We start from the raw sequence: 25,652 nt of genomic DNA on the forward strand, positions 1-25,652 counted from the left end.
TAAACGTCAATTTAATCTCTTAATGTTTTAGATAGCTTCACTTAAGAAATCTGTACAATTACATCAATAACCTTGTCAATTTGATTTTAATAAAAGGTAGAAGAGCCGAAGAGTTCATCTTTCTTCCATGATCTTTCATGACAAAACCATGGTTCGCTTTTTTAAGGCATAGTAAATATCAGTTTGACTGAAATGGGTTTTTGTGTTTTTTTTTTTTCTTTTCTGAGTGTCACTTAAAGAAGAGGCTGATTTAAGCTTAAATAGTCGTATAGTACGTAGTCCCTAGAAACCAAATGTTCAGATTACATTGTTTAAATTGAGTTTCATTTAAGATAAGGTGATTTTATAAGTGGGGATTTTAGCTCCTTAAATCACATTGATAATGCTCTGGAACAAAATTCAAGTTATGCACAAGTGTCAGAACACCAGCGGTTGATTTATTACTAGTTAGAATGTCTTCTCTGGGCCCACAGCACTCATCAAAGCCAGTGCTGGGTAATTCCTGAAAATGTATGGGGCTCTGAGAATGCTGAGCTGGTTCTGTTCTGCCATGGTCATGCTGTTGGTTGCTTTTGTGGATCATCATAACAGAAGGGTCTTACTCAAGGTATGTTGAATAGCACATAGCACTTAGTTTAGGGACCAGACATCAGTGTACTCCCTGGGGCAGGGGTGGGGAAGTGGGGGGCGGGTAGGAAGGGAGGGAGTGGGAGGATGAGAATTGGTATGGAGCCAGGGCTTCCAAGTAGACATTTGGTTGAATAGACCTGTGATCAACTGGCTCTCATTCCCGAGCAGTGCATTGGAAGGCTTTGGGCTCCCTTGGGTTCAGTAGTTGGCCTGCATAGTCTCCAGGCTTCTGCAGATAAACAGCTGTGGCAAGGTTTGTTCCTCAGGTCTTCATCCTCGTTCCTAGGATATCTATTGCAGATTAGAGTAGCGGGTCTCCTCTATGTAGCCCTACTCTGCTCAACGGTAAACCTTGGGATCTTTGGATAAAACTACGTGTTTAGCTGACCACTCTGCCTCTTCATGGTCTCGCTAATGGAACAAGATTTTAGTTCAGAGTTTGCATTGGTTTGTCACAACCCTGTCACCATGACCGACTGTCCTTCACTACCCTACTCTTCAGATGGAGAGAGGACTTATTGTGCAGTGTCAAAATGGCATTGACATCTTCTAGCTGGAATAGATTGAGGGTGAGGGTGGGCAGGGTGCAGTGCTGAGTACCTCTCAGTGCCAACCCTCAGGGGGTTATCTGCTCCTGTGTGCCACTCAAGTAATAACTATTCAATCATTTTTGATTCTGTAGTGTTCCTTAAACTCTTTCTCTTTTTAATTTTTCTTACCACTATCCTGATAATACTACTTTACATTCTACAATGCTTTATGTGGGTCTGATGGGCAGGTCTTTAAAAGTGCTAGGGTTTTGTGATTCTGTGATTCATTTTTCTGCTTACTATCCTTTTGTATCCAACCATTTTACCTGCTCTTTAAGTTATCTCATAGATCTCTACCTAGTTTTTCCTTTTGATTTATTTAAAGAACATATTTTTACCCCTCGTAAATTCTTTATAGGAATAACTTTAAATTTCTTCTCCCCCCCCCAAGTTGATACAGTATAGAAATATCCCTGCATTCTCTTTAATTTAGAAATCTTTATTTGAATGAAAGAGTAGTTTACTCATTACTTTTTTTTTTCCAGTTAATCTGATAAAGTTTAAAAACTTTTTGGTGACTAACAGTAGTGCTTTTAAGCAATCGCCGCACTCTCCATGGATAATAATAATAAAAAAAAAAACACTTTGTTTAGTTCATCTAAGTGGAATTTTTCTTCTAAAATCGAACAGTGGAGTCGATTATTTTATTTGATATTGTCCTTTTCCTCGGATATTGTTTCTTTAACCAGTGTTAACTCTGCGTGCTCATGAATATATTTTGGGAGTTTTCATGTTTTCAGTGATATTTATAATTTAAGCATTTTAATATTAATGATAATATTTTTAAAACAATATTCTGGGTTATCTGGATTGCCTGCCGTTTAGCTAAACATTGCTATATGATAAAGTTGTGTTTGTTTAGTTTTGTGTTTTTGTGCTACATGAAGGCCAACTATTTCACAGTATCTGAAATGTATGAAGTTTTCACTGAGATTCAAATAATAAAAATACTAGGCACTTTCTTCCGCTTCTCTGTTTCGTTAATTTTCGCAAAATTATCAATTTCTGCTTCTCTACTGATCATTTCTATCAGTCTGCAAATATGCCGTTATTTCTTCATTGTTAAAAAATAAAATCCCTCTGTTGGTCCCAATATTCTTCGCCAGCTTCTTTGTTGCTCCTTTCTTTGCTCTTCTTTACAGCTAAATTTCTACAAATAATTGTCATTACTCGTGGTCTTCAGTTTCTCTTCTCTCATTGCCTCTTGAATAAGGCTTTTGTTTTCTCCTTCCTTCTTACTTTGCAGACACATGTTAAAGTCACCAGTTATAAAATTTTCAGTCCTCATCTTTTAATTGGCAGCATACAGCACAAATTGAGCACTCCTCTTAGAAACACTTTCTTCATTTGGTTTCTAGGTCAGCACATTCTCCTAGTTTTCCTCCAAACTCTTTGCCTTTTTTTCCCTCCTCAACTTTGCTGATTTATTTCTCACATATTGTCTTTGTAATATTGCATCTCTTCTCTATGTACCCATTTAAATTTACTTGGTAATCTTATCTAGTTCCATGTTTTTTAATGTCATCTTTATGCTTAAGACTTTCAACTCATATATCCAACAGCCAAATTAATAGCTTTATCTTATATTTGAAGGCATCTTAAACTTAACATTTCCAAAACTGAACTTTTGACATCTCAACGTGCTTCTTTGTGGTTTTCCATTTCTTAGTTAATGGCAACTCTTTAAGTTGCTTAGGGCAAAAAAGACTTTTCATCATCTTTAGCATTTCTCTGACTCATACTGCACATCCATTTCATCAACAAATCCTTTGACTCTATCTTTAGACTCTATCAGAGTCTCACATCTTTTCTGCTATTATGTTTCATCATCTCTTACTGGGATTAATGCTGTATCCTGTAATCAGTCTTGCTGTGTCCACCCTTGCCTATTTATAGGCTATTCAAAATCCAGCCAGAGGGATCCTGTTGAAATGCAATTTCAGAGAATGGCATGATTTTGGTCGATGGCTTCCTGTCTCACTCACCTACTTATCGACTCATTCTCACACTAAAAGTCAGAGTGCTTAAAATGACCTACAAGGCCCTGTCTGATTCATGCCACCTTCCCATCCCATTCTCTTAACTCTTCAGCTTCATCTTCTACCACTATTTCTCTTACTCCAGACCAGACATTCTGGACTTTTGGCCTTCCCTCTGATGTGCTAAACCTGCTCATACCCCAGGACTTTTGCACTAGCTAGTCCTTCTGCCTGGAAGATACATTCGCTTGGATGTATACATGGGTACGCTTCCTCACTTTCTTCCACTTTTCTTTTAAATGTCACCTCTCAGTGAGGCTTTCCCCATCTTCCTATTTAAAATTGCAGAAGTCCCACCTCCTCCCCTAATCACCTACTCCCTGTTTTATTCTCCATAGTGTCTCATTATATAACACATTGTCTTTTTTTGTTTTTTAGTTTGTTTTCTCTGATTTGAATGTAAGTTCCATGAGGATAGGATTTTTTTTTCTGTTTTGTTTGCTGCTTATTCAAATATTCAAATATTTATAAAGTACCTAATGCCATATAGATACTATTCAGCATTAGGTACTTTATAAATTTTTGAATAAGTGTATGAATTTTTAATCTTTTCAGTATCACAATTCTTCTGTTAGAAATAAAAAATTGAACCTTAGAAATTTAGTAATTTGTGGAGATGGTGCTTAAACCCACATCTGTCTTGGCTAATAGTGCAATCATGATATGTATTATTAATTTACCTATTGAGATACTATGTATATGAACTTTATATCAGGTTAATTGCTTTATAACAAGTAAGTAATGAGAATTATACCTTTTATGTGTGCTTTTACCTTCAATCATTACTTGTTTGGGAGAATATAGGAACAGATTGTTAATCTTTAGTTCATATTGAAGCAGTTTTTTGCTAGATCATAGAAACTTGGAGAGAGTTGTTAAGCTATTCCTCAAACTAAGCATGTTTGGAGTAAGATTTCTGAGAAACTCAACTTTTCTGCCTTCTAGCAATGGAAAGCTATATTTACTGAGATGAAAAATAGCTAAATCCAGAGAACTTGAAGCAGCAAGGAATACACAAGAACACTGCTTCTCAGGTTCAGGTGGTTCACATATTCCACAGATGTGGATTCTACAGGTGGCAGCTGGAATCTGTGTTTCTTTGCTATCAGTGAATTGTTCTTAGTTCAGTGGAATCACAGATTTTCAGAAATTATCAAGCTACTTGCAGTCAAATAGAGAACTGATGAAGGATAGAGATCATAATCAGAAGATAGTCACAGATCGTGATGAGTATGTATCATGCTTTTAAGCTTTTGCAGCTGCTTTGAGTGAAACTACAGGATGTGTCTGGTTGCCATTTCCTAGCACCTGCCCTATTGGTGGTTCAGATTTAAAAAGACTGAGCTGAAAGTGAAGTCTACGCACCAAGAAGAACTGGTATCCTTGAATTATGGAACTGAAGTATGAATCCCAGATCTGTCCCCCAATTTTGGTCACCTGGCTCTACTGTGACCATTGCTTGTGTCTATCCAGGTCCCTGAAGTTAGATTTTTTTCATGAAATGTTGATATTGGCCAAAAGGTGGTTAAATTTCAGAGGAGAATTGAGTTGTATGCTATTAACATGGTAATTTGTGGATTTGATGGAAAGCCTAAGGTGTTTTTCAAGTTCCTTTAATTTGAAAAGTCTCAAACTTTAAATTCTGGTTCTTCTTTAGTGGGTAGTGCTGAAATCTCTACTCAGTTCATTGAGCTTCCAGCCGTTACCTGCTGGGCTCTTAGAGTCTACTTTAGGCACAGGGGTTAGCCAAGGTTTTGAGCAGAATTTATGCACAGATTTTGGGGTACTCCCATGTAGTGCTCTTCTTTGAGGGACTTAGTTCCACAATTTCTAGCCACTGGTATCCCCAGATTCCATTCTCCGATACCTCAAGCCAATAAGACTGAGTCTGTCTGAATACTAGCTATCTTATGTCACGGTGACTGGGAAGTCCCCCTGGGGGACAGGCCTTATAAATGTCATGCTCTTCCACTGTATTTCATTTCTTTAAAGGGTCAAGTCTCTTTCAGTTTATGCCTACTTTTTGTCTCCTCAATGTCTTTAAGTCTTATTTATTATATTTAGTTTAGCATTTATAATCACATGTGAGAGAGTTGTCTGAAAAAAACTACTCTGCCATTACTGAAATCAGAAGAAACCATAATAAGTTGTGATACATGGAGTTTTTGTTATTCAGTTCAAAATTCTTTCTAATTTCCATTAAAATTTCTTTTTTGAGTTGTGGGTTACTTATATATTTAAAATTTTTTTCTGGCATAAAGATTTTCTAATTATCTTTTTGTTATTGACTTCTAGCTTAATTCCACCATAGTCAGAGAATATACTCTGTGTGGTTTTAATTCTTCAAAATTTGTTGAGGTTGGATTTATAATTCAGTCTATGGTCAATTAATACCAATGTTCTCTGTTTATTTGAAAAGGATTTATATTCTTAGCTGTTGGGTGCAGTGTCATGTGTAAGTTCATTAAGTCATGTTTGTTAATGATGTTAGAATCTGCATAGTTACTTTTTAATTTTAGTATGCTTTATGTTTCAGTTACTGATATTGATATATTAAAGTCTCCTATATTGGTAATTTATCCATTTCTCCCTTTAATTCTGTTAATTTATCTATTTATTTGGAACCATGTTGTTACATGAGTATAAATTTAGTACTATGTCCTCCTTGTGAATTGAACCCGTTTCCCCTTAAGGTCTACTTTGTCTGCTGTTAAAGTAGCATTATCAACTTCCTTTGAGTTGGTTTCTCATTGTATATATTTTTCTTTTTACTTACAACTTTTCTGTTATCTTTATTGTTTATTTTCTTTTAAGTAGTTGGGTTTTGCTTTCTTTTATCCTAGTGTCACAATCTTTATGTTAATCGGAACATTTAGATTACTTAGTTAATATAATTGCTGTGTTTGCATTTTAACCAGCTATCATTCTAGTTATTTTCTCTTTTTTTCACTTGTTCTATGCTTTTTTCCCTCCATTTCACCATTCATGTATTGACTTTTCAGTTATATTGTGCATTTTATTACTTTTGTTTGTCATATTAAGATGATCTTTCTCTTCTTTTTCTTTTTTCTTTTTTTAAGGAAAAGATAGAGTTTTTAATACCCCATTGTGTGAACAAGGAATTGTTGGATTTGGGATTGGAATTGCAGTCACTGGTACTACTGCCATTGCAGAAATTCAGTTTGCAGATTATATTTTCCCTGCTTTTGATCAGGTAGGAGGATTACATTTTACTATAAGTGAACGTTTTTCAGGTTAAGCCCATGAAGTATTGAAGTTTTGCCTCCAGTCTGCCACACCCTGTTTTATGAACTTTTTGTTATCTTTGAGCTAGAACATTACAAGTTATTTAAAGATCTAATAAAATGGTTAAAGAACATTAATGGGAATAGAGGACTTATTGTGACACGTCTCTTCTCTTCCCTTCAGATTGTTAATGAAGCCGCCAAGTATCGCTATCGCTCTGGGGATCTTTTTAACTGTGGAAGCCTCACCATCCGGGCTCCTTGGGGCTGTGTTGGCCATGGGGCTCTCTATCATTCTCAGAGTCCTGAAGCTTTTTTTGCCCACTGCCCAGGGATCAAGGTATCCTCATTTATGTACTTTATTTGATCACCATTTGATGTTTTCATTTTGGTTCATTCTATTAATATTAACTAATATGCTTATCTAGAGGAAATATTTCAAGTGTACAATTCAACAGTAAGTCGTATTTATATGGCACTGTATGTTCACTGCCCATAGTTAGAGTTCTTTCTGTCACCACATATTTGACTCCTTTTACCCATCTACTTCCTCTTTCCATCCTCCTCTACCCCCACCCTCTGATAACCACTAGTCTGCTGTCCATGTCCATGAGTCTGTTTGTCATGTTTGTTTTTTGCTTTTATATTTATATCCCACATATAAGCGATATCATGTGGTTTTTAACTTTTTCTGACTTGTTTCACTTAGCATGATTATTTCGAGATCCATTCATGTTGTGCAAATGGCAGTATTTCATCTCTTCTTATAGTTGAGCAATATTTCACTGTATATATGTACCACAGCTTCTTTAGCCAATCATCTATTGTAGGGCACTTTGGTTGCTTCCCTGTCATGGCCACTACGAATAATGCTGCTATGAACATTGGTGTACATATATCTTTTTGGATATATGTTTTGAAGTCTTTGGGGTAAATACCCAGTGGAAGGATTGCTGGATCATATGGTAGACCGATTCTTAGATTTTTGAGGACTCTCCTTACTGTTTTCCATAGTGGCCGTGCCAATTCGTAGTCCCACCAGCAGTGCGTGAGCGTTCCTTTTTCTCCACATCCTTTCCGACACGTATTATTACTTGTCCTGTTGATAATAGCCATTCTAACAGGTGTGATGGTATCTTATTGTGGTTTTGATTTGCATTTCCCTAATAGCTAGCGATGTTGAACATCTTTTCATATATTGTTAGCCATTTGTATATCCTCTAGGGAGAAGTGTCTGTTCAGATCCTCCGCCCAATTTTTAATTGGATCATTTGATTTTTTGTTATTGTCGTATGAGTTCTTTGTATATTTTGGACATTAGGCCCTTATCGGAGGCATTGCTTGTAATTATATTTTCCCATTCAGATGGTTGTCTCTTTGCCTTGCTGACTGTTTCTTTTGCTGAGCAGAAGCTTTTTTAGTTTGATGTAGTCCCATTCATTTATTTTAGATTTTACTTCCCTTGCCTTTGAGGTCAAATTCATAAAATCCTCTTTAAGTCCAGGGTCCATGAGTTTAGTTCCTATGTTTTCTGAAATGCAATTTATTTCTTACTTTTCAAATAGGCTAAGAAAAGCCTTTGTAACTTAGGTGTGCTTTTTAGTCCAGGTAAGATAATATTTGTTCAAACAATTAATTTTGAAGCACTTTTCTTTTATAGCCTTTCATAATAGGTTAGACCTTTTAATAAAAATATATTTTGCATATTTTAAGTCTTAATTTTTTACATTATCTTTTCTAGTTCTATTTACTGAAGCGCTTTCTAGGGATTCGATATAGAAACTCAGCTACCCAGGGCTGTCTCTCTGTTTTTTGATAGCATAAGTGGTTGTGAATGCGTGTTTATGTTTTATGTTTCATTTGTTTTTTCTACCAGAGCGAAGTCATAAAGTTTTTCTTAGCTGAGTGGAGAGGTTACATCATTTTTTCAATGTAAACTGGAAGTGGTAGGTTGGGACAGAAACCACATTTGAGGCAACAGTTTTTTTGTGTGTGCTCAAGCTGAACGCTGAATCACATTTAATGTTTATGATGTTTCCCAGTATTTTTAAGAATAGGCTTTTTCTCTCAATCCCCTACTTTCCCTCACCCCACTCCTTTCTCTTTTGTTTAATCCCAAATGAAAATATACATATAGCACAGGATGTTAAAAATAGCAGATGAAGAAAGCTGACGAAGAGAAACTAAAGTAGGAACAGGAGATAAAAGACATTGTGTGTTGTGGTAAGCAATGTGTTCAGCAGTCTATTTACGGAAAATGAAATCGTGACATTTGTTCTATTTTATTTTTTAAATAAAAATCCTTCAATAAAAATGATATAAAAATTATTTTGAAAACCAAATATAACTTGCTTCAAGGAACCTTATTAGAGCCTTTGTGATAAATTCAGGTTTCTTTTAATGGTAACTCTTCCTGTGTAACTCTTGCCTTTATCCAGTTTTTTAACCATAGTTAAAAATTAGACACAAGTTTGTGATTTGAGGCAAAATGGTCTAGAAGTTAAGAGCTTGAGCTATGGTGTCAGTTTGAACCGGGCGAGAATCCCTGGTTTAGCAAGTGATATAACCTTGGGCAGGCTCTCCGACCTCTGTTTAAGCGTTAGTCTATACTTCTAAATTGGGGAAAATAATAACGACTACCTCATGGGGTAACTATGAACAGGAGATGAATTAATGTACATAGAGTTCTTGGCCCAGTTAACACATGTGCAGTCTACTGTCATTATCATCATCTTCATAAATAATCGTGTTCTCACGGCGGTCCTGGAGCCCTTTCTTGTCAACTAGAAGTGTGCAGTGTCCACACTTTTAGCCTTTCAGTAACTGGGCATTATAGTGCGCAGATTGTGAAGTTCATTGGATGACTTTTCCACTTAGGAAATGAAGACTGTTTTTCATGGAAAAGGAGATTCTGATATGTTAAAATTGGGGAGAGTTGCATGCCTTTTGAAAGTTGCAGTAGAGTATTAGTAGAAAAGATTTCTTTATTTAAAAGGTAAATATAGGAATATATTGACATCTTTACTTTTTGTTTAGAAAAATGCTTTTTGCAGATTCCTTTTATTTAGACACACACACACACACACACACACACACACACACACACACATTTAGCTTCTTAACAGAAGACCAGTCTTAGTCATAAGGATATAGTAGGCATCTGATAAATGTTGAATAAGTGGAATTTTTTGAGACAGTATGTAAATTTTTATAATAAGTGATAATTAGGCTAAAATGCCAGGTTTCTATTTTTAATTAGTAGCAATAGGTTATTTAAATATCAACCCTTCTTGTAAGTGAATTTACTGGGATACATTTTTACTAAAATTGTCTTTAAAAAAAAATCTGTTTTTGCAGGTGGTTGTACCCAGAAGCCCTTTCCAGGCCAAAGGACTTCTTTTGTCATGCATAGAGGATAAAAATCCTTGTATATTTTTTGAGCCTAAAATACTTTACAGGGCAGCAGGTAACGGTTTTCTTTATTTTATATTTGTGATATTTTTATATTTTTGTTTGTCACAGTTCAAAAAATTAACATCTCCCCTCTAATAGTTTGATTTATATTTGCCTTATAGAACAATCTGATTTGTTTCTATATTTAGTTTGTTCTCAGGTATATGTTTTATGTTAAATTTAGGGAAAACCCATCTAGCTATTTTATTTTGATTGTGGAAACCCAGAAACAATGTGAAGTGGAAGCAAGAATATAGATAGCAAGGACCTAGTAGGTGCTTAGTAAATGTGGATTGAATAAGAAAGTGAATGAGCTCATTGTACTAAATAAGAGCAAATGCCCTTTTAGCTAAGAGGCTATGTAGGTCTTAATCTAAATTGGAATACTTTTTATAGTGAAGGAGGCACTATTAATGCTGTGATATCAGGTCTACACTGGGCTGACTGTCTAAAGCAAGCTATGGTGTTTAGTTATGCTCCGTTTAGCTTAAGATCATAATTCTGTAAACATCATCTGTGACTGCTTATTTATCAGCTGTAATGGACATTTTAAACATTAAACGATTTGTTCTGTCTAAAGTATATTTTGAATTCAAGAAATATTGCTTTGGCAAATCTTTACTCTGAATAGTTAAGCATAAAAACATTTTGTTTTATTGTGTTGTGACTTACATATAGTAGAGTGCATAGATATTATGTTCAATTTGATAGATTTTTGATCGTCCTGTATATCCATGTAACAACTATGTAAAATAAGACATACAGCATTTTCATCACTCCAGGTCTGATAAATCCATTCATCTTTTCTACCAATCTACTCTCCCTATCCCACACTTAGGCATTTTCTGATTGCTGTTACCATAGATTAGTTGCATGTTTTGGGGCCTCACATAAATTGAATCACACAGTCCTGTCTATTCTGTGTTTGGCTTCTGTGTTCTTTTGCTCAACCTAGTGTTTTTGAGATTCATTCATGTTGATGTTTATATGAGTAGTTTATTCCTTTTTCATTGCTGAGTATCATTCCATTGTATGAATAGATGACAATTTGTCAGTTTTTGCCTATTTTGTACAAGCTTGCTATGGACATTCTTGTATGGTGTTTTCATGAACATGCTTTCATTTCTTTTGGGTAATAAACATCCAGAAATGAGGTTGGTGTGTCACAGGGTAGATGTAGACTTAGCCTTATAAGAATCTGCTAAAGAGTTTTTCAAAGCGATTGTGCCATTTTACACTTGTATTGGAACTGTATCAGAGTTCTAGTTGCTCTTAAGTTAAACATTTTAAATTGAATGTCTACATTTTTAGAGAACTCTGTTGTGTTCTATATTCCATTATGGAATAAAACAATTACTTTAAGAATTAAAAAAAATCTCAAGGTAAATAGGAAGACACTGATGGTATATAGTCAATAGCTATTTGATTTCTAATAATTTTAGTATCCTATAGGTGTCATATTTGTGAGGCTAATCAGCTGTTACAGCTAATCAATTGATGCAGATATTTTCAGTATTTAATAAATGGAGACTGGGTAAGAAACATTTGGAAAAGCAATATTTATTTTACTGCAAATTTTGAAATCAGATTGGTAAGGAAAATGCTTAATGTTATAGAATTCCAGCTAAGACCATGAGCTTGAAACATTTATTGCAGTCTTGGCCCTAGGAGAGCTTATAAAAGACCCTGAGGAGGATTGGGGTTGAGAAGTTTTTCAGAAGGTTCCGCATGATTGGTTATGTGCCATTTCGAGGACTAAGTCTGAATATGTTTTTTGACCCCTAGTGGCTTAGTAAAGACCATAAAGGTGTTCGTTTTTTCATAGCTAAAGAGCTGCTCTGCAGAAGAAAGTAGACTAGGAAGAAGTTAGCCACTAAAATCTTCATATGAGTGTCTTTAGGTGGTTATCAGAGTTCATCTCAGGGCCAGCAGGAGAAGCATCCTCAGAGCTTATTAAAAATGCAAATTGTCAAGCTTTATTCAAGACCTACTGAATTAGAACCTGTGGGAACAGGGCCCAGTTATCCGCCTTAGTATCCCTCCAGGTGATTCTGACTCATGCTTAAATTTGAGAACCATTGCTTGAGGTCAGTTTGGAAGCAATAATTGAAGTTGCTCATCTCTATTTTATTTTATTATTGGTTCTTATATAGAATTCAGGATGCCTTTAACTCATGGTTTTCTTAGACTTATCCTCTGGTTCAAATTAGTACCTTACAGCTGACCATATTCTGGTTTCTCCTTTTTTGGAGGAAGGGTATTGGTGAGGGGTCATGAATGTACTGACAATGTTTCTTCAGTTGCTGCCTATATGCAGTCTGCTCTTCCCCAGCTCTGTTAATCTCTCAGATCTACTTCATATTGACAGAAAATTCCAAATTTCCACTTGTTTGGAATGATATAAAAAGAAATGGAGACTTTTGATGGAGTAGTCTGTGGTGCCTTGTGGAAGACATTTCTGTATTGACAGACTCAAATGGAGCGATAAAAGAAAGTGTTTTAGATTAATTTCGTAAACCAATAGACCTTTAGTATCCATAAATAATTTGACTTTTTTCCTACATTCTTGAATGCCAACGTACATTGGGAATAGTTAAAACAGTGGACTAAAAGTGTGGACTTTTATATTTAGAAGTTTTTTTAAGAGTTTATATTGTGAAGGTGCATAGAGGAATATATATATGTATATATATTATATATACATATATATTTATATATATATGATACTAGGCTGACAGTTCTTTGTAACAGTAATTGGGGTTGTGTTCATTACATAATAGCTCATTTAGGTTAATTATCCAGTAATCTTAACTAAATGGAACATTGATCAATTATAAGTAAAAAGAACTTTTGAGTGTTCTAAGGCAATGTTTATAAAACCTGTTCTAAGGCAGTGTTTATAAAACCTGTGCATTTAAACTCATATTTATTTCATAGAATGATATCTCAAATACATAGATATTCATGAATTAGACAGGCACAAAAAGTTTGATTTATTAGTTAGGCTAACAATAAAACCCATAATAAGACCGTAGAATGGAAATTTATTTCTCTCACATAAAGATCCAGACTGGCAATCTAGGGCTGGTATGGTGGATCCTCTGTCATCAGAGTACCTGGCCCCTTCTGTCTGGTTTCTCTGTGATCTTCAACATGCTACATTTAGTGCCTGGTCCCAAATGGCCATTCTGTTCCCAACATCACATAAACATTTTAGCCATCAGGACAGGGAAAGAAGGAAAGGGGAAAATGGAAAAGAACTATCCTTCTCTTTAAAGAATGACTTGGAAATTGCACGTATTGAATCTACCCACATCTCTTTGGTCAAAACTTAATCATAGTGCCACTTCTAGCCACAAGGGAGGCTGAGATAAGTACTTTTTAGCTTAGTGCCCACCTGAAAATTTTATTACACAATGATGGGAGGTGGACATTGAAAACTACCAATCTCTGACTGCCACAATTGCTTTCACGGTCTCCAAAAGAAGTCATAAGTTTTAAGGAGGCAATAGAACTGTTAGAAATAATATGATCATTTGCCTTTTGACCCATAGTTTACTTTTAAGAATCTATTTCATTGAGATACTCATCACAGCTAGGAAAAAAAAATGTTATTGTTCATTGAAGCACCATTTTGTCCATCCCTAGGGGATTTCAGTTGTTTGAATAAACAAAGCTATATCCATCTGATGGATTACACTGTAGCTCTTTAAAGGCATGTGACATATCTCTAGGTACTGCTTTATCAGTCAGGGTTTGATCAGAGATGTAAACCACTGGAAAACATAATAAGGAATGTATTATGGGCAATACACACAATTATAGAAACTGCACAGTCTATGAAATGTTTTTGCTTCTGTGATTGGTGCTGTAGCCTGAAGTCTGCCGAGCAATCAGATTGCCATGTCAGGAAGGGTTGATGGACATGAAGTAGGGGAGAACAAGGACGACAAGAACCTGCTGGCGAGGATTGGAATTCAAAGGACCGTCTGGAACCCATGTCTTTCTCTCACTACCTCTGAACCTTAGTGCGAGGTAAAGGCTGGTCAGTAGGAGACTGGGCTAGGAGATTTTAACAGCCTCTAAGAAATGGCGAGGAACTGAATTAGTGGAGGGGGGTGTGTTAGAAGTTTCTTAGATCATATGAAATAGTTGGTGTCTAAATTTAAGCAGGGGAAAGAAGAGGGAGGTGTCAAGACTAAATAGTGTAGAATAAGATGTCTTTGTCTGGTAATAATGGAATAATGGTAGATTAGATACCCTGAAATAAAGAAATGATGTATGTATATGCACACACACATGTGTATTTAAATGTATACTGAGCTGGCGCTCAGGAGTCTGGAGTTTTGAAATATCATGCTCAGAACCGTTGGAGTTAAGTGAATACCAAAGTGTCTCTTTAGGTATTTGCCGGGCCCTGGAGACATTGAGCTGCTGATTTGATGACTCTGTGGGACAATGGGGACTGGAGACAAAGTCCAAGGCCCACTTTAGGTAGAGGATCTACTAGGAGCCTTTGCTTAAAGTTGGGACTCCAAAGACCATTCCACAGTGTGAGATGCAGAGGTATCAGGAAGGAAAATTACCTCTCTTGACTTTATGCTGGTGGAGAGAAAAGAAAAATCTCCTCTGAGAATTTTTATCATAGGTTGGCCCTTACACAGGATTATGATTTAAATATGTGCTTGTAATGTGGTCTGAAAACTTATAGGTGGATAATTTAAAGTGCTTCTGGGTTGGTGTCACCTTAAGAGATTTGGCAGAAGGAAACAAAAGTCTTCTCTAGAGTCACTTCAACCCAGGCCTCAGAATAGTCCCACAGATAAAGTTCAAGGAAAAAGTCTCTCTGAGCAGGAACAAGACACTGCAGATGCAGACCCATTAAGACTTCAGCTGTTAGAACTATCATCTAATGAATACAAAAAGGTAAGTATCATATTACACACACACAAACACACACACACCCCCCAAAGAGGCAGTTGAGTATCTAAGCAGGAGACAAGCAAATTTGAAGAACCAAATGGAATGTCTATGAAAGAAAAATATAATGAGTGGAAGATAAAAATCTGATAGTTTAACCAGGAATTATAAATAGATAAAGAGGAAATTAGTAAACTGGAAGATAATGCCAAAGAAGTTACAAGAACGTTATTTAGAGAAATAAAGAGAAGGAAAATATGAAAGAAATGTTTGTGAATAGAGAATGAAGTCTAAGTATATTTAAGAAACAGATGTGAGTGCATTTGCTAATAATGTCAATTAATAGTTTTACTGACAGAAAGGTAATTCCCTGGCATATTTTCCCACTCTGTACTATTAGAACTGGATTGATGCAATAGGAAATATTTTAGGAAAACATCAACTATTATTTTGTATCAACTATTATCTGCTTTTCCCTCCTGCAGCATCATTAAGATGTTATTTCCCCAAATTTAGACTGGTATTTCTATACATAATTTCTGAAGTAAAGTATTTAAGGGATACTAGGCAAAGAGTTCTTTAGGAAACTAAAGTTCTTAGGCATCTATAAAAGTTAACTCGCTAACTCAAAGAATTTCTTCCTAATGTATAATTTTTATATCTATGTAATTTATATCACTAAATCCTGTTCAAGATTGATTCAGTTATAGAGGTAGGTAGTTATTCAAGGCTTTAGCCTATAGTTGATTGTGCATAGCTCTCTCTCTCTCTCTCATTAGTTAGTCTCCTGCTTCTCTTTGTCCCATATTTTCCTTTCAGGACATATTCTTCCCATGGCCACTACTCTTACCCCATGTGATTCTGAGGGTGGTGCGAGTCTTCGTATCTGACCTCTATGATCTTAGATGATAGACATGTGCCTCAAGGCCAGCTATTTTGACTTATTTTCTGGGATTTTATATGTGGAGACAGCTTCACTTTCAATGTGTTGTTCTCCTGGGATGAAACTGGAGCCAAGGCCTCTGTCACTTAGTGAACGATAATTTCTAGTAGACGATTGTGGCGCTAAGCTGATATATATTCACTGGAGACGGGAGGGAGAGAGAAATAGGAATCAAAAGTGAAAATTCTCACCATTTCATTAGATTAGTTCTTAAAGTTCTTCAAGTTACTCTTATTCCTCTATTCTTCCTTTGATTCAATGAAGGATCGGGGGGAAGTTCATTAATCACATTTTAGGTTTAATCTCCTTTGAGTTTCAGTCTCCTTAAACTTTACTATTATAATAGATAACCTCAACTGATATAATATGTCATCTTGGTTAGAGAAAACATGTTTCTCTTTTAAGAGGAACTATCCCCAGTTTGATTTGCACAATAAACTGCAGCTTTTCAAAACATGATATAAATGCTATGTTTGTCATAATGGCTATAGTAGGAACCCCATTTATTTATACATTATAGTACTTCATAAAATTGTTGAGAGGATTCAGATAATCCATGTGTATCTGCCTCGTCTTTTAAGCACTTTTTGAACACTTACGTGCTAGACACAGTGCAATATTGTTGTGTAGACATATGGGCTATTTCATTTTATCCTCACAACAACCTTAGCAAAATAATTCTGTCACTATCACCATTTTATAGGAACCTGATCATTAAGGAAGTTAAGCAATTTGCTGAAAGCCACACAGCCAGGATTCAAACGAGTCAGTCTGTCTGTAGAGCCAGGTGTTGGACATTTATGGTGCACATAGTTATTTAATCTTCACAAAAGCCCTGTGAGGTGGTGTTATCCTGAAAATGAAGTTTAGAGCGTTTAAGAAACCTCCTCACAGAGGAATACATGACAGATAGAGCTAGGTTTAAAGGAAGATGTTTTGATCCCAGAGGGCATAAATGAAACACTTTCCTCTAGTGTCCTAGTTTTATGCCAAGAAATATGTTAATTTATTTTCCCATAATTAAAATGATCTACTTTTTAACTGAACGGAAATATATCAATAGCCATGCATGAAGGCAGTACATCCATTATCTTATAGTGTGTGTAGTACAAAGTTTGTATGTGTACTGCATTAATTTTTCCAGTGGCTTAGGGTTAATTTGCATCTTTAAGAGTTATAAAAACTACACATCACAAGTTCAGTGTGGTCACAGTTTGGGTTTGGGAGCCTCTTCTTCATGCAGTCTTTAAGGGACCTAGTCTCATGTCTCAGACAAGAGGCAAAGGCAGCTGAGAAAGGTAGTCTTCCTGCATTTTAGGCAGAGTGGATGAAACTGGTGAATGCACAGTACTGGCCCTTTCACAGCTGTTTTTGACCGTTTGACCCCTCATTTTTGGACCTGGTCCCCATATACTATTCTATGTTCAATTATCTATGCTATGGTGACTTTCCACATGTCTGGTCTACAACATGTATAAAAATAACTTATTTATAAATAATTAACTTCTGGTTATTTCAGTTTAGGCATTAACTTCATAAAGATGAAAGTAAAAGTAGGTAACACATTTTTTATATAGCAGTTTTCTTGAATTTTGTTTGTACTTATTTTGAATATACGATAGATATAAAACTTGTATTTTCTAAGTTAGAAGGGATATAACTAATATTTCTAGATTATTGTAATTATGATATTTAAATACAAATACACTTTTTAAAAATGGCAGAGGGATATTTAGCAAAGACAGATAAGAACAATCTAGGCAGTGTCAAAAATGTGCAAAATAGTTATGATTCAAAAAGAATGAGTCATTGAGACATTATCAGATATAGGCATCTTGTAGAGAAGCTGTTCTTGTATGGCTTTTGAACTTTCTGGTTTTATTTAATTGAGTGACTGATGACATCAGTAATATCAAAGTAAATGTGGCTTTCATCTGGGGTTCTTCTAGTGAGAAAAAAGGCTAAAAGCCTTGTGCTCCTTTATTTCTAGGATTCAAATGATCCTTTCAGGCAAAAATAGGTCATAATACTGAAGATTTTTTTTATTATTATTATTAGAAAATACACCACATATAAATTTATACATCATAAAGGGAAGAATATTGTTTTAAGTAGCTTTTGAACAGTAGAAGACGTTGAAGATATTTTTGTATAATAGTAGGTTACAGAAAGGAGAGGAATTAGTATTTCACATTGAAATTTGTTTTGGTTGGCAGAAAACAGATTATTTTTATGCAGGCTAGTTAGTACATTTAATACTAGGTATACTCCCTGACAAGAATGAAATTTGATCCAATAATGAAAGAGAATTTATTCATTTGTTAGATTTTTGAATTAGTTTTTGATTTGAATACTAATACAGAATTTGAAAAGCCAAATAATATATATCTTGTAACAAAAATAGCAGTTCAGAGCCTTAACCTTTACCAAGTCCTTGCTTCTCTCTCCACAGGTGATCCTTTTCAACAGTTTTAGCAGTTTCTTCTGGTAATTTAGCATTATATTTATAAATAATATGCTTATGCTGCTTCTTAAAAAAGACTTTAGACATCATTTTAACTTACTACTAGAAGTTAGTTATTTTTTGCCACCTTCTTTTCCCCATCATGTGCTGTCCTTCTCCCTCAACATATCCAAATTGTCTCCGATATCTTTATGGAGCTGTAGTTTAATTTTTGGTCATACCATTATTTAGTATTTCGTTTGCTATTACAATATCAGTATGATTCGCAACTGATCAAAAGAAACATTCTTTCATTTCCTCTTTGGCATACAATTCTATGTTCTCTGAACAAAATGCTATTTCTTTTTTTATTTGCTTAATTTCTCATGTTCCTATTACCTATGTAGTCCCTAATCTCCTTAATACTATCTTTTTTCATCATGTTTGGACACATTAGGTGGCCAGTCAGGTTTCTATTTTTCCTGTAGGCATACTTTCTGCTCTGGGTCAGTCTAATAAAGTGGCTAAGGCTGTGGATTCTGGAATGACTGCCTGAGTTTGAAGTATTGGCTGTACTGCTTATTAGCTGAGTGACTTTTGACAAGCTACTTAACCTTTCTATATTTAATTTTTCTCATCTATACAATGAGGACAGTGATAATACCTAGCTCATCAAATTGATTTAAAGATGAAATGAATGAATGAATAGATTTAAAGGCACCGAGCATACCTGGCCCAGTGAAAGTTCTTAGTTCCTGTGGTGGTTGATGTGATTGTTCTTTCCAGGGATATGTTACTTCTATCATTAGTCTTTGATGTGTAATAAAAAAAAAATCTAGTCACATCAGTTATTTTATCCACATACTGAGCAGTAATAAGATTTGCTAAATGTTAACTCGGATCCTTAGCTGTAAAGTAGTAGTACTATTATAGTATTGAGCTAATTTAATTTTTTTAATTAAAAAGATTCATACCTGCTGAAAATAAGATATTTTAATATTTTAGTGTAAATAATGTTGTGACTAATGGTTAACAATGCCATATGTTGTTTTCTTAAAAAGGGTAATGCATGCATGTTCCATCAGCAAGCTATCGCTGCTTAACAAGCCATTTTTTAAATTTGTTGGTTTAAATCAACAACTTTTATATAGCTTATGTGTAGGTCAGCTGGGCAGTTCAGGTTTCATCAGGGCTCCCTCATGGACCTTCTGTCAGTTGCAGGTCAGGAGTGGGTTGGATCTGCCGATCTTAGTTGGGCTATCTCACATATTTGGGGGCTGAGGCTGGTCTGCTTGTCTCTCATCCTGCAGCGGGCTAGCTCAGTCTTATTCATATGGTGGAAGCAGAGGTTTCAAGAGGGCACTCAAGGCTCTGCAAGTATCTGGCACACACCACTTATGCTACAGTGTGCTGGCCAAAGCAAGTCCCACAGGGCCAGCCTGAGTTCAAGAGGTAGGTAAATACTCTTTATCTCTTCATAGGAACAGCTGCAGTCACATTGCAAAGGGCGTGGAAACAGGATTAAAGGATGTGGCTGTTTTTCAGTCTTTCATGTGTACTTACTGAAACTCCTAAAAAGTACAAAAGAGAAGATAAAAGGAGCTCATAAATCTATCCTCTAAGTACTGTTGACTTTTTATTGTATATCTTGCCAGATTTTTATCTTTACTTATAAACATATGTTATTTACTGTCAATTTATTGCAGTTTTCATTTGATTACAAGTGACCTTTTACAGTTCATAATTTTTTACTTCATATTTGTTTTTTCTTTATGAACTGTTCAGTAGACTTCTCTCTTAATCTGGTGGGGTAGCATTTATCTTAAACCTAAAATAAGCAGGGAATGCAATTAATAGATTATTATTTTGTGTTGAGAAGGCCTGATCTAGTATTGAGTAGCAAGAAGAATCAAAAGGTTTTCATTCAACTTGAACTGCACAATTACCTTTGAATTTTTTTATGTATCTTATGTGATTGACCTGATATACTGAAATATTTGTGGAATAGAACCCAGTGGAATTTTTCTTATGTTCTGGCATATTCCTTATTATTCACATTCACTTTCAGACTAATTTTGGACATTAGACAGGTGTCTATATTTGGTTGTTGTCCTGATTTAACTGGATACATTCTCAATGACTAAGGTTACTTTACATGATAAAGAGTGATTTATTTTTTGTTTTTAATAAAATTTTGTGTCAGGTAGCATATGCACTCTTTGTAAGCATCTTAGAGCTGTAAAATGGAAAGTGAATTTTTCTGTTTTTGACTCAATTCCTCCCCCTCATCTTTTTCTGAGTATTTGCATTTAAATCCATATGTGAATGTATAGAACACCTTTACATGTAAACTGAGTTATATGTAAAGATCAAATTATAAGCTCATACTATAAACATTATTCTGTAACTTGCTTTGCAAATCTTTTCCCATGCATTTAGATTTATACAAATATATGAATGTATAGAAGAACATATATATACACAATAATAAAAATCAGCATGTTATAACTGTTCTGTAACTTACTTTTCTTATTAATTTATTGGATATATTTCAATGTCATTTTACAAAGATTTAGCTCATTTTTAGGTCATAAAAAGTGTTTTTGGGTATACTATAATTTATCCTTTCCTCTACTATGAAGCTTTGAGTTGTTTCTAAATTTTGCCTATTCTAAACAATGTTGAAGCAAACATCCCTCTTTATATATATTTGGGCTTATGGAAAGATAATATTATAAGCCTATGTTTCTTAATCCATTCTTGTTTCCTATAAGCCTCATATAGTCTTTGATTAAGCCCTGAGTAATAAATGATCGATGAAGCCAGACAACACAAATCTCTAAATGACAGTGAAAAACTGGAAGGATAAGGTATTTTTTTTTGTTTGTTTTTATAAATACAATTTTATTGGAACACATCTGTGCTCATTGGTTTATGTGGTGTCTATGACTGCTTTTTTTTTTAATTTTTAGGTTTTTTAAAAACTTTATTTACTTAAATTAGTTCGAAGTATGTAGTACATTGGTTAGACATCTATGTAGTTCATAAAACGATCTCTCCAATTGCTCCCTCCCTTTTCTGCCCCTCCACCTAGCTATCATATTAATGCTAACTGCATTCCCTCTGCCTTGCTCCCATCCCCATGACCAACTATCAACTAATTCGTACTTCTTTAACCCTTCACCTCATTATCCCAGCCTTCCAACCCCACTCCCCTCTGTCTGTCACCAAGTAGTCCACTATATGTGTGAGTTTGTTTTTGATTAGTTCTTTTTGTTCCTTAGATTCTGCATATAAGTGAAATCATATGGTATCTATCTTTCTCTGTCTGACTTATTTTACTCAGCATAATAACCTCTAGATCCATCCATGTTGTTGCAAGTGGTAGGATTTCATTTTTTTTAAATAATTGAGTAATATTCTATTGTATATATGAACCATAATTTTTTTATCCAATCGTCTATTGATGGGCATTTAGGTTGCTCACATATCTTGGCTATTGTAAATTGTGCTGCCATGAATATTGGAATATATAGTTCTTTATGAATTATTGTTTTGGTTTTCTTTGGATAAATACCCAGAAGTTCAATTGTTAGGTCAAAAAGTATATCCATTTTTAATTTTTTGAGAAACTTCCATACTACTTTCCATAGTGGCTGTACCAATTTGCAATCTCGCCAACAATGTATGAGGCTTCCTATTTCTCCGCATCCTCGCCACTTGTTTTTTGATTTATTGATGATAGCCATTCTGACAGATGTGAGGTGATATCTCATTGTGGTTTCAATTTTCATGTCTCTGATGGTTAGCGACCTTGAGCATCTTTTCCTATTTCTATTAGCCATCTTATTTCCTCTTTGGAGAAGTATCTGTTTAGGTCCCCTGCCAATTTTTTAATTGGATTATTTTTCGTTGTTGAGTTTTATAAGTTCTTTATATATTTTGTATATTACCCCTTATCAGATGTATCTTTAGTGAATATCTTCTCCCAATCAGTTGTCCTTTTGTTTGGTTGATGGTTTTCTTTGCTGTACACAAATTTTTTAGTTCGATGTAGTCCCATTTGTTTGTTTTTTCTTTTGTTTCCATTCCCGAGGAGATATATCTGAAAAGAAATTCCTGTTAGTAATATCAGAGCATTTACTGCCTATATTTTCTTCTAGAAGTTTTATGGTTTTGGATCTTATGTTTAAGCCTTTAACCCATTTTTGAGTCTATTCTTGTATATGGTGTAAGAAGGTGTCTAGCTTTCTTTTATTTTTTGCATATATCTATCCAATTTTCTTTACCCCATTGTATATTCTTACCTCCTTTGTCATATATTAAGTAAGTGTATAGGTGTAGATTTATTTCTAGGCTCTCTATTCTGTTCCATTGATCAATGTATCTGTTTTTATGCTAGTACCATGCTGTTTTGATTACTGTAGCCTTGTAGTATAGTTTGATATCTGGTAGTGTGATACCTCCAACTTTGTTCTTCTTTCTCAAGATTGCTGTGGCTATTTGGAGTTTTTTATGACTCCATATAAATTTTAGGATTATTTGTTCTAGTTCTCTGAAAAATGCCATTGGTATTTTAATAGGGATTGCATTGAATCTATAGATTGCTTTTGGAAGTATGGCCATTTTAACAATGTTGATTCTTGCTACCCATGAACACGATATATGCTTCCCTTTATTTGTATCTTCTTCAATTTCTTTTTTCAATGACTTATAATTTTCTGAAAACAGGTCTTTTACCTTCTTTGTTAATTGGATTCCCAGGTATTTTAAAGTTTTTGACACAATCGTAAATGAGATTGTTTTCTTGATTTCTCTTTTTGAGGATAAGATATTCTTGATGCAAGTACTATGGGGAGACAAGATTCAATATGTAACTATTTATAACCTGGAAGCTAAAAATAAAGCTGGAAATGTTTGTAAGACTTTTAATTTGGGAATACTAATAATAAAAGCTTTGCATTTTTATTTTTTTGCCTATCATAATTTTGCCGGTTCTTCTGTTTTTAAACATTTTCTTCTGTATTCTGTCATAAAGTGTCTTTGCTAATATATTTATTGGAAGTCTACTTTGAAACTACAGGATCTCAACAGTTTAATGTTACCTTTGGAGAAATGTCACTGTTATATCTTCCCATGGACTGGTTGTCACTGAAGCAGCATTTAACCTATGTGTTTAAAAAATACACACACACACGCACACACACACACACACACACACACACACACACAAGTATATGCATTCACATAGTTTTTAAAGTTTTTCCTTCTGTTTTTGCATCTTGCCTGTAGTGATTCTTAGTTTCCAAGAACATGGTTGTCTCCGTTTATTCAAACTTATTTTATGTCCATGAGTAAATTGTGTAGGTATTTCCATTAGGTTTGGCAATTTTTTGTTAAGGTTATTACTAGATGTTTCATGATATATATATATATATATTTTTGTTCTTATGGATAAGGTATTTTTTCCATTACATATTTCTAATTGATTACTCTTGGTATACAAAAAAGCTTTTAATTTTTTATGTTAATATTGCATTTGGAGACCTTACACAATTCTCTAATGATATTTCACTTAATTATCTTAGATGTTCTAGGTAGAAAATCTTACTTTCTATAGCTAATGATAGTTATAGTTCTCTTTTTCCAAGAATTGAGAGGCATTTTAATCTTTTTTCTTTATTAGAAATGTCTCATCTTTTCTTAACTTGGACCCTGGCCAGTACTCTTTATCAAGTTAAGGAAATTTCTATTTTTAACTTAGAGGCCCCTTCCTCCTATTTCTTCCAAGATGTTGAATTTTATCAAACTGTTTTTAAGTATGTGATGATATGGTTAATGTGGTTTCTCTTCTTTGACCTCTTGATGAGGTGAATTTTAATAACATATTTCCTACTGTTGACTAATTCTTATATTTCTGGGATAAAGTATACTTGGCCATGATGCATTATTCTTTCAACATATTGCTGGATTCAATTAAAATTTTTTTGAAGATTAAAAAAAAATCCTTTATGTTTATAAATAAAATTAAACTATAGTTGTCTCTCTTTACATGTATGAGCATGAGTATATGTTTATATATAAAATCGGTCTATAGTTTATCCTTCTTTTACCACCCTGGTCTAGTTTCAGAAGCAGAGTTATGCCAGTCTTATTGAATCAATTGGGTTGCTTTCTTTTTATGTGCTCTAGACCAAATTAGATTTCTAGGAATTATCTGTTCTATAAGCTTTAATATAATTTTCTTATAAAATTGTCTTGTGCACTTTTTTTGGGACAGATTTTTGGCTTTCTTTTCAATCTTTTATGGTTGTTGGTCATTATTGAGTAAATGTTGGTCATTTATATCTTTGTATAATATCATATTTTCTCTGGATTTTCAAATTTAGTAGTATAAATTCGAAAATCCATAGTATAATTTGAGTAAATATATTAGTGTGTGTGTGTGTATATGTATATATATGTGTACAAGTCACATACACAAACACTTAGATAATTGTTAAGTAGAATTTATTCCAGAAATATAAGAATTATTCAACATGAGGAAATATGTTAATAAAATCTGCCTCATCAAGGGATCATAGAAAAATGTTTCTATTTAAAGATCTCCAGTGATTTGTTCTAGTAACAGCATGAGTCTTTATTCAGAATGTTGGGCCATAAGCACAACTCAGAATTGTTCTAATTTAGGATAGAGAAAGGGGTAAGGATTTTGTAGAGCTTTAGCAAGAGAGGGCAGTCAGCGTTCAGCCAGTTTCAGGAATAGTCAGTCAAAAACGATTTTTAGAAGAGGGAGGAATTATTTTTGCTATCTAGTATGTGTTGATTGGGCAATTCGGATTTAACAAGAAGGAAAGGAGGAAAAGTTGCTTGGTGTTTGGTAGTGTGAGGGCCACTGTGGAACATTTTTAGTTCATCAGGGACTCTTACAAAGATTATTCAGGATTTACCACATATTCTAGCATTATTGAATGTACAGTGTATTATGTTAAGTCAAGCCACAGTCTTCTACTTTTTGAATATAGGCAGTTCCTGATGTTTTTCTCAAAATGTGTACAGAGTTAGATGTCTGAAAGTCAAAGATTGACTTATATTTAATAGACAGTTCTATATCTAGACAGATAAAATATAAAATTTCCAATTAAACCTTACCTTTAGACATAGTTGTCAATGACATAGTTAACAACATTTTATATATATAGTAGCTCTCCCTGCCCCCTATCCACAGAGCATATGTTCCAAGACTCCCAGTGGATGCCTGACCATGGATAGTACAGAACCCTATATAGAGTACTACTTTTTTCCCCCTCTCTGCATACAAACCTTTTCACTTAAAGGAAGCACTTTTCTCTTTGGTGTATCTGAATTACCATCCTCACTACTGTTGCT

At 34.5% G+C, this 25,652-nt stretch overlaps 1 protein-coding gene across 1 annotated transcript in view; it reads left to right on the forward strand.

Annotated features, from left to right (window-relative positions):
• BCKDHB (branched chain keto acid dehydrogenase E1 subunit beta) overlaps positions 1–25,652 on the forward strand; it is a 178,102-nt gene that overhangs the window by 30,003 nt on the left and 122,447 nt on the right. The window contains exons 4-6 of the mRNA XM_016149613.2: positions 6,340–6,473; positions 6,689–6,844; positions 9,862–9,970. Of these exons, the coding sequence (XP_016005099.2) occupies positions 6,340–6,473; positions 6,689–6,844; positions 9,862–9,970 (399 nt within the window). The remainder of the gene's footprint in view (positions 1–6,339; positions 6,474–6,688; positions 6,845–9,861; positions 9,971–25,652) is intronic.

This window comes from Rousettus aegyptiacus, unplaced genomic scaffold, assembly GCF_014176215.1.
Source record: "Rousettus aegyptiacus isolate mRouAeg1 unplaced genomic scaffold, mRouAeg1.p scaffold_m13_p_1, whole genome shotgun sequence".
NCBI classification, from domain to species: domain Eukaryota; kingdom Metazoa; phylum Chordata; class Mammalia; order Chiroptera; family Pteropodidae; genus Rousettus; species Rousettus aegyptiacus.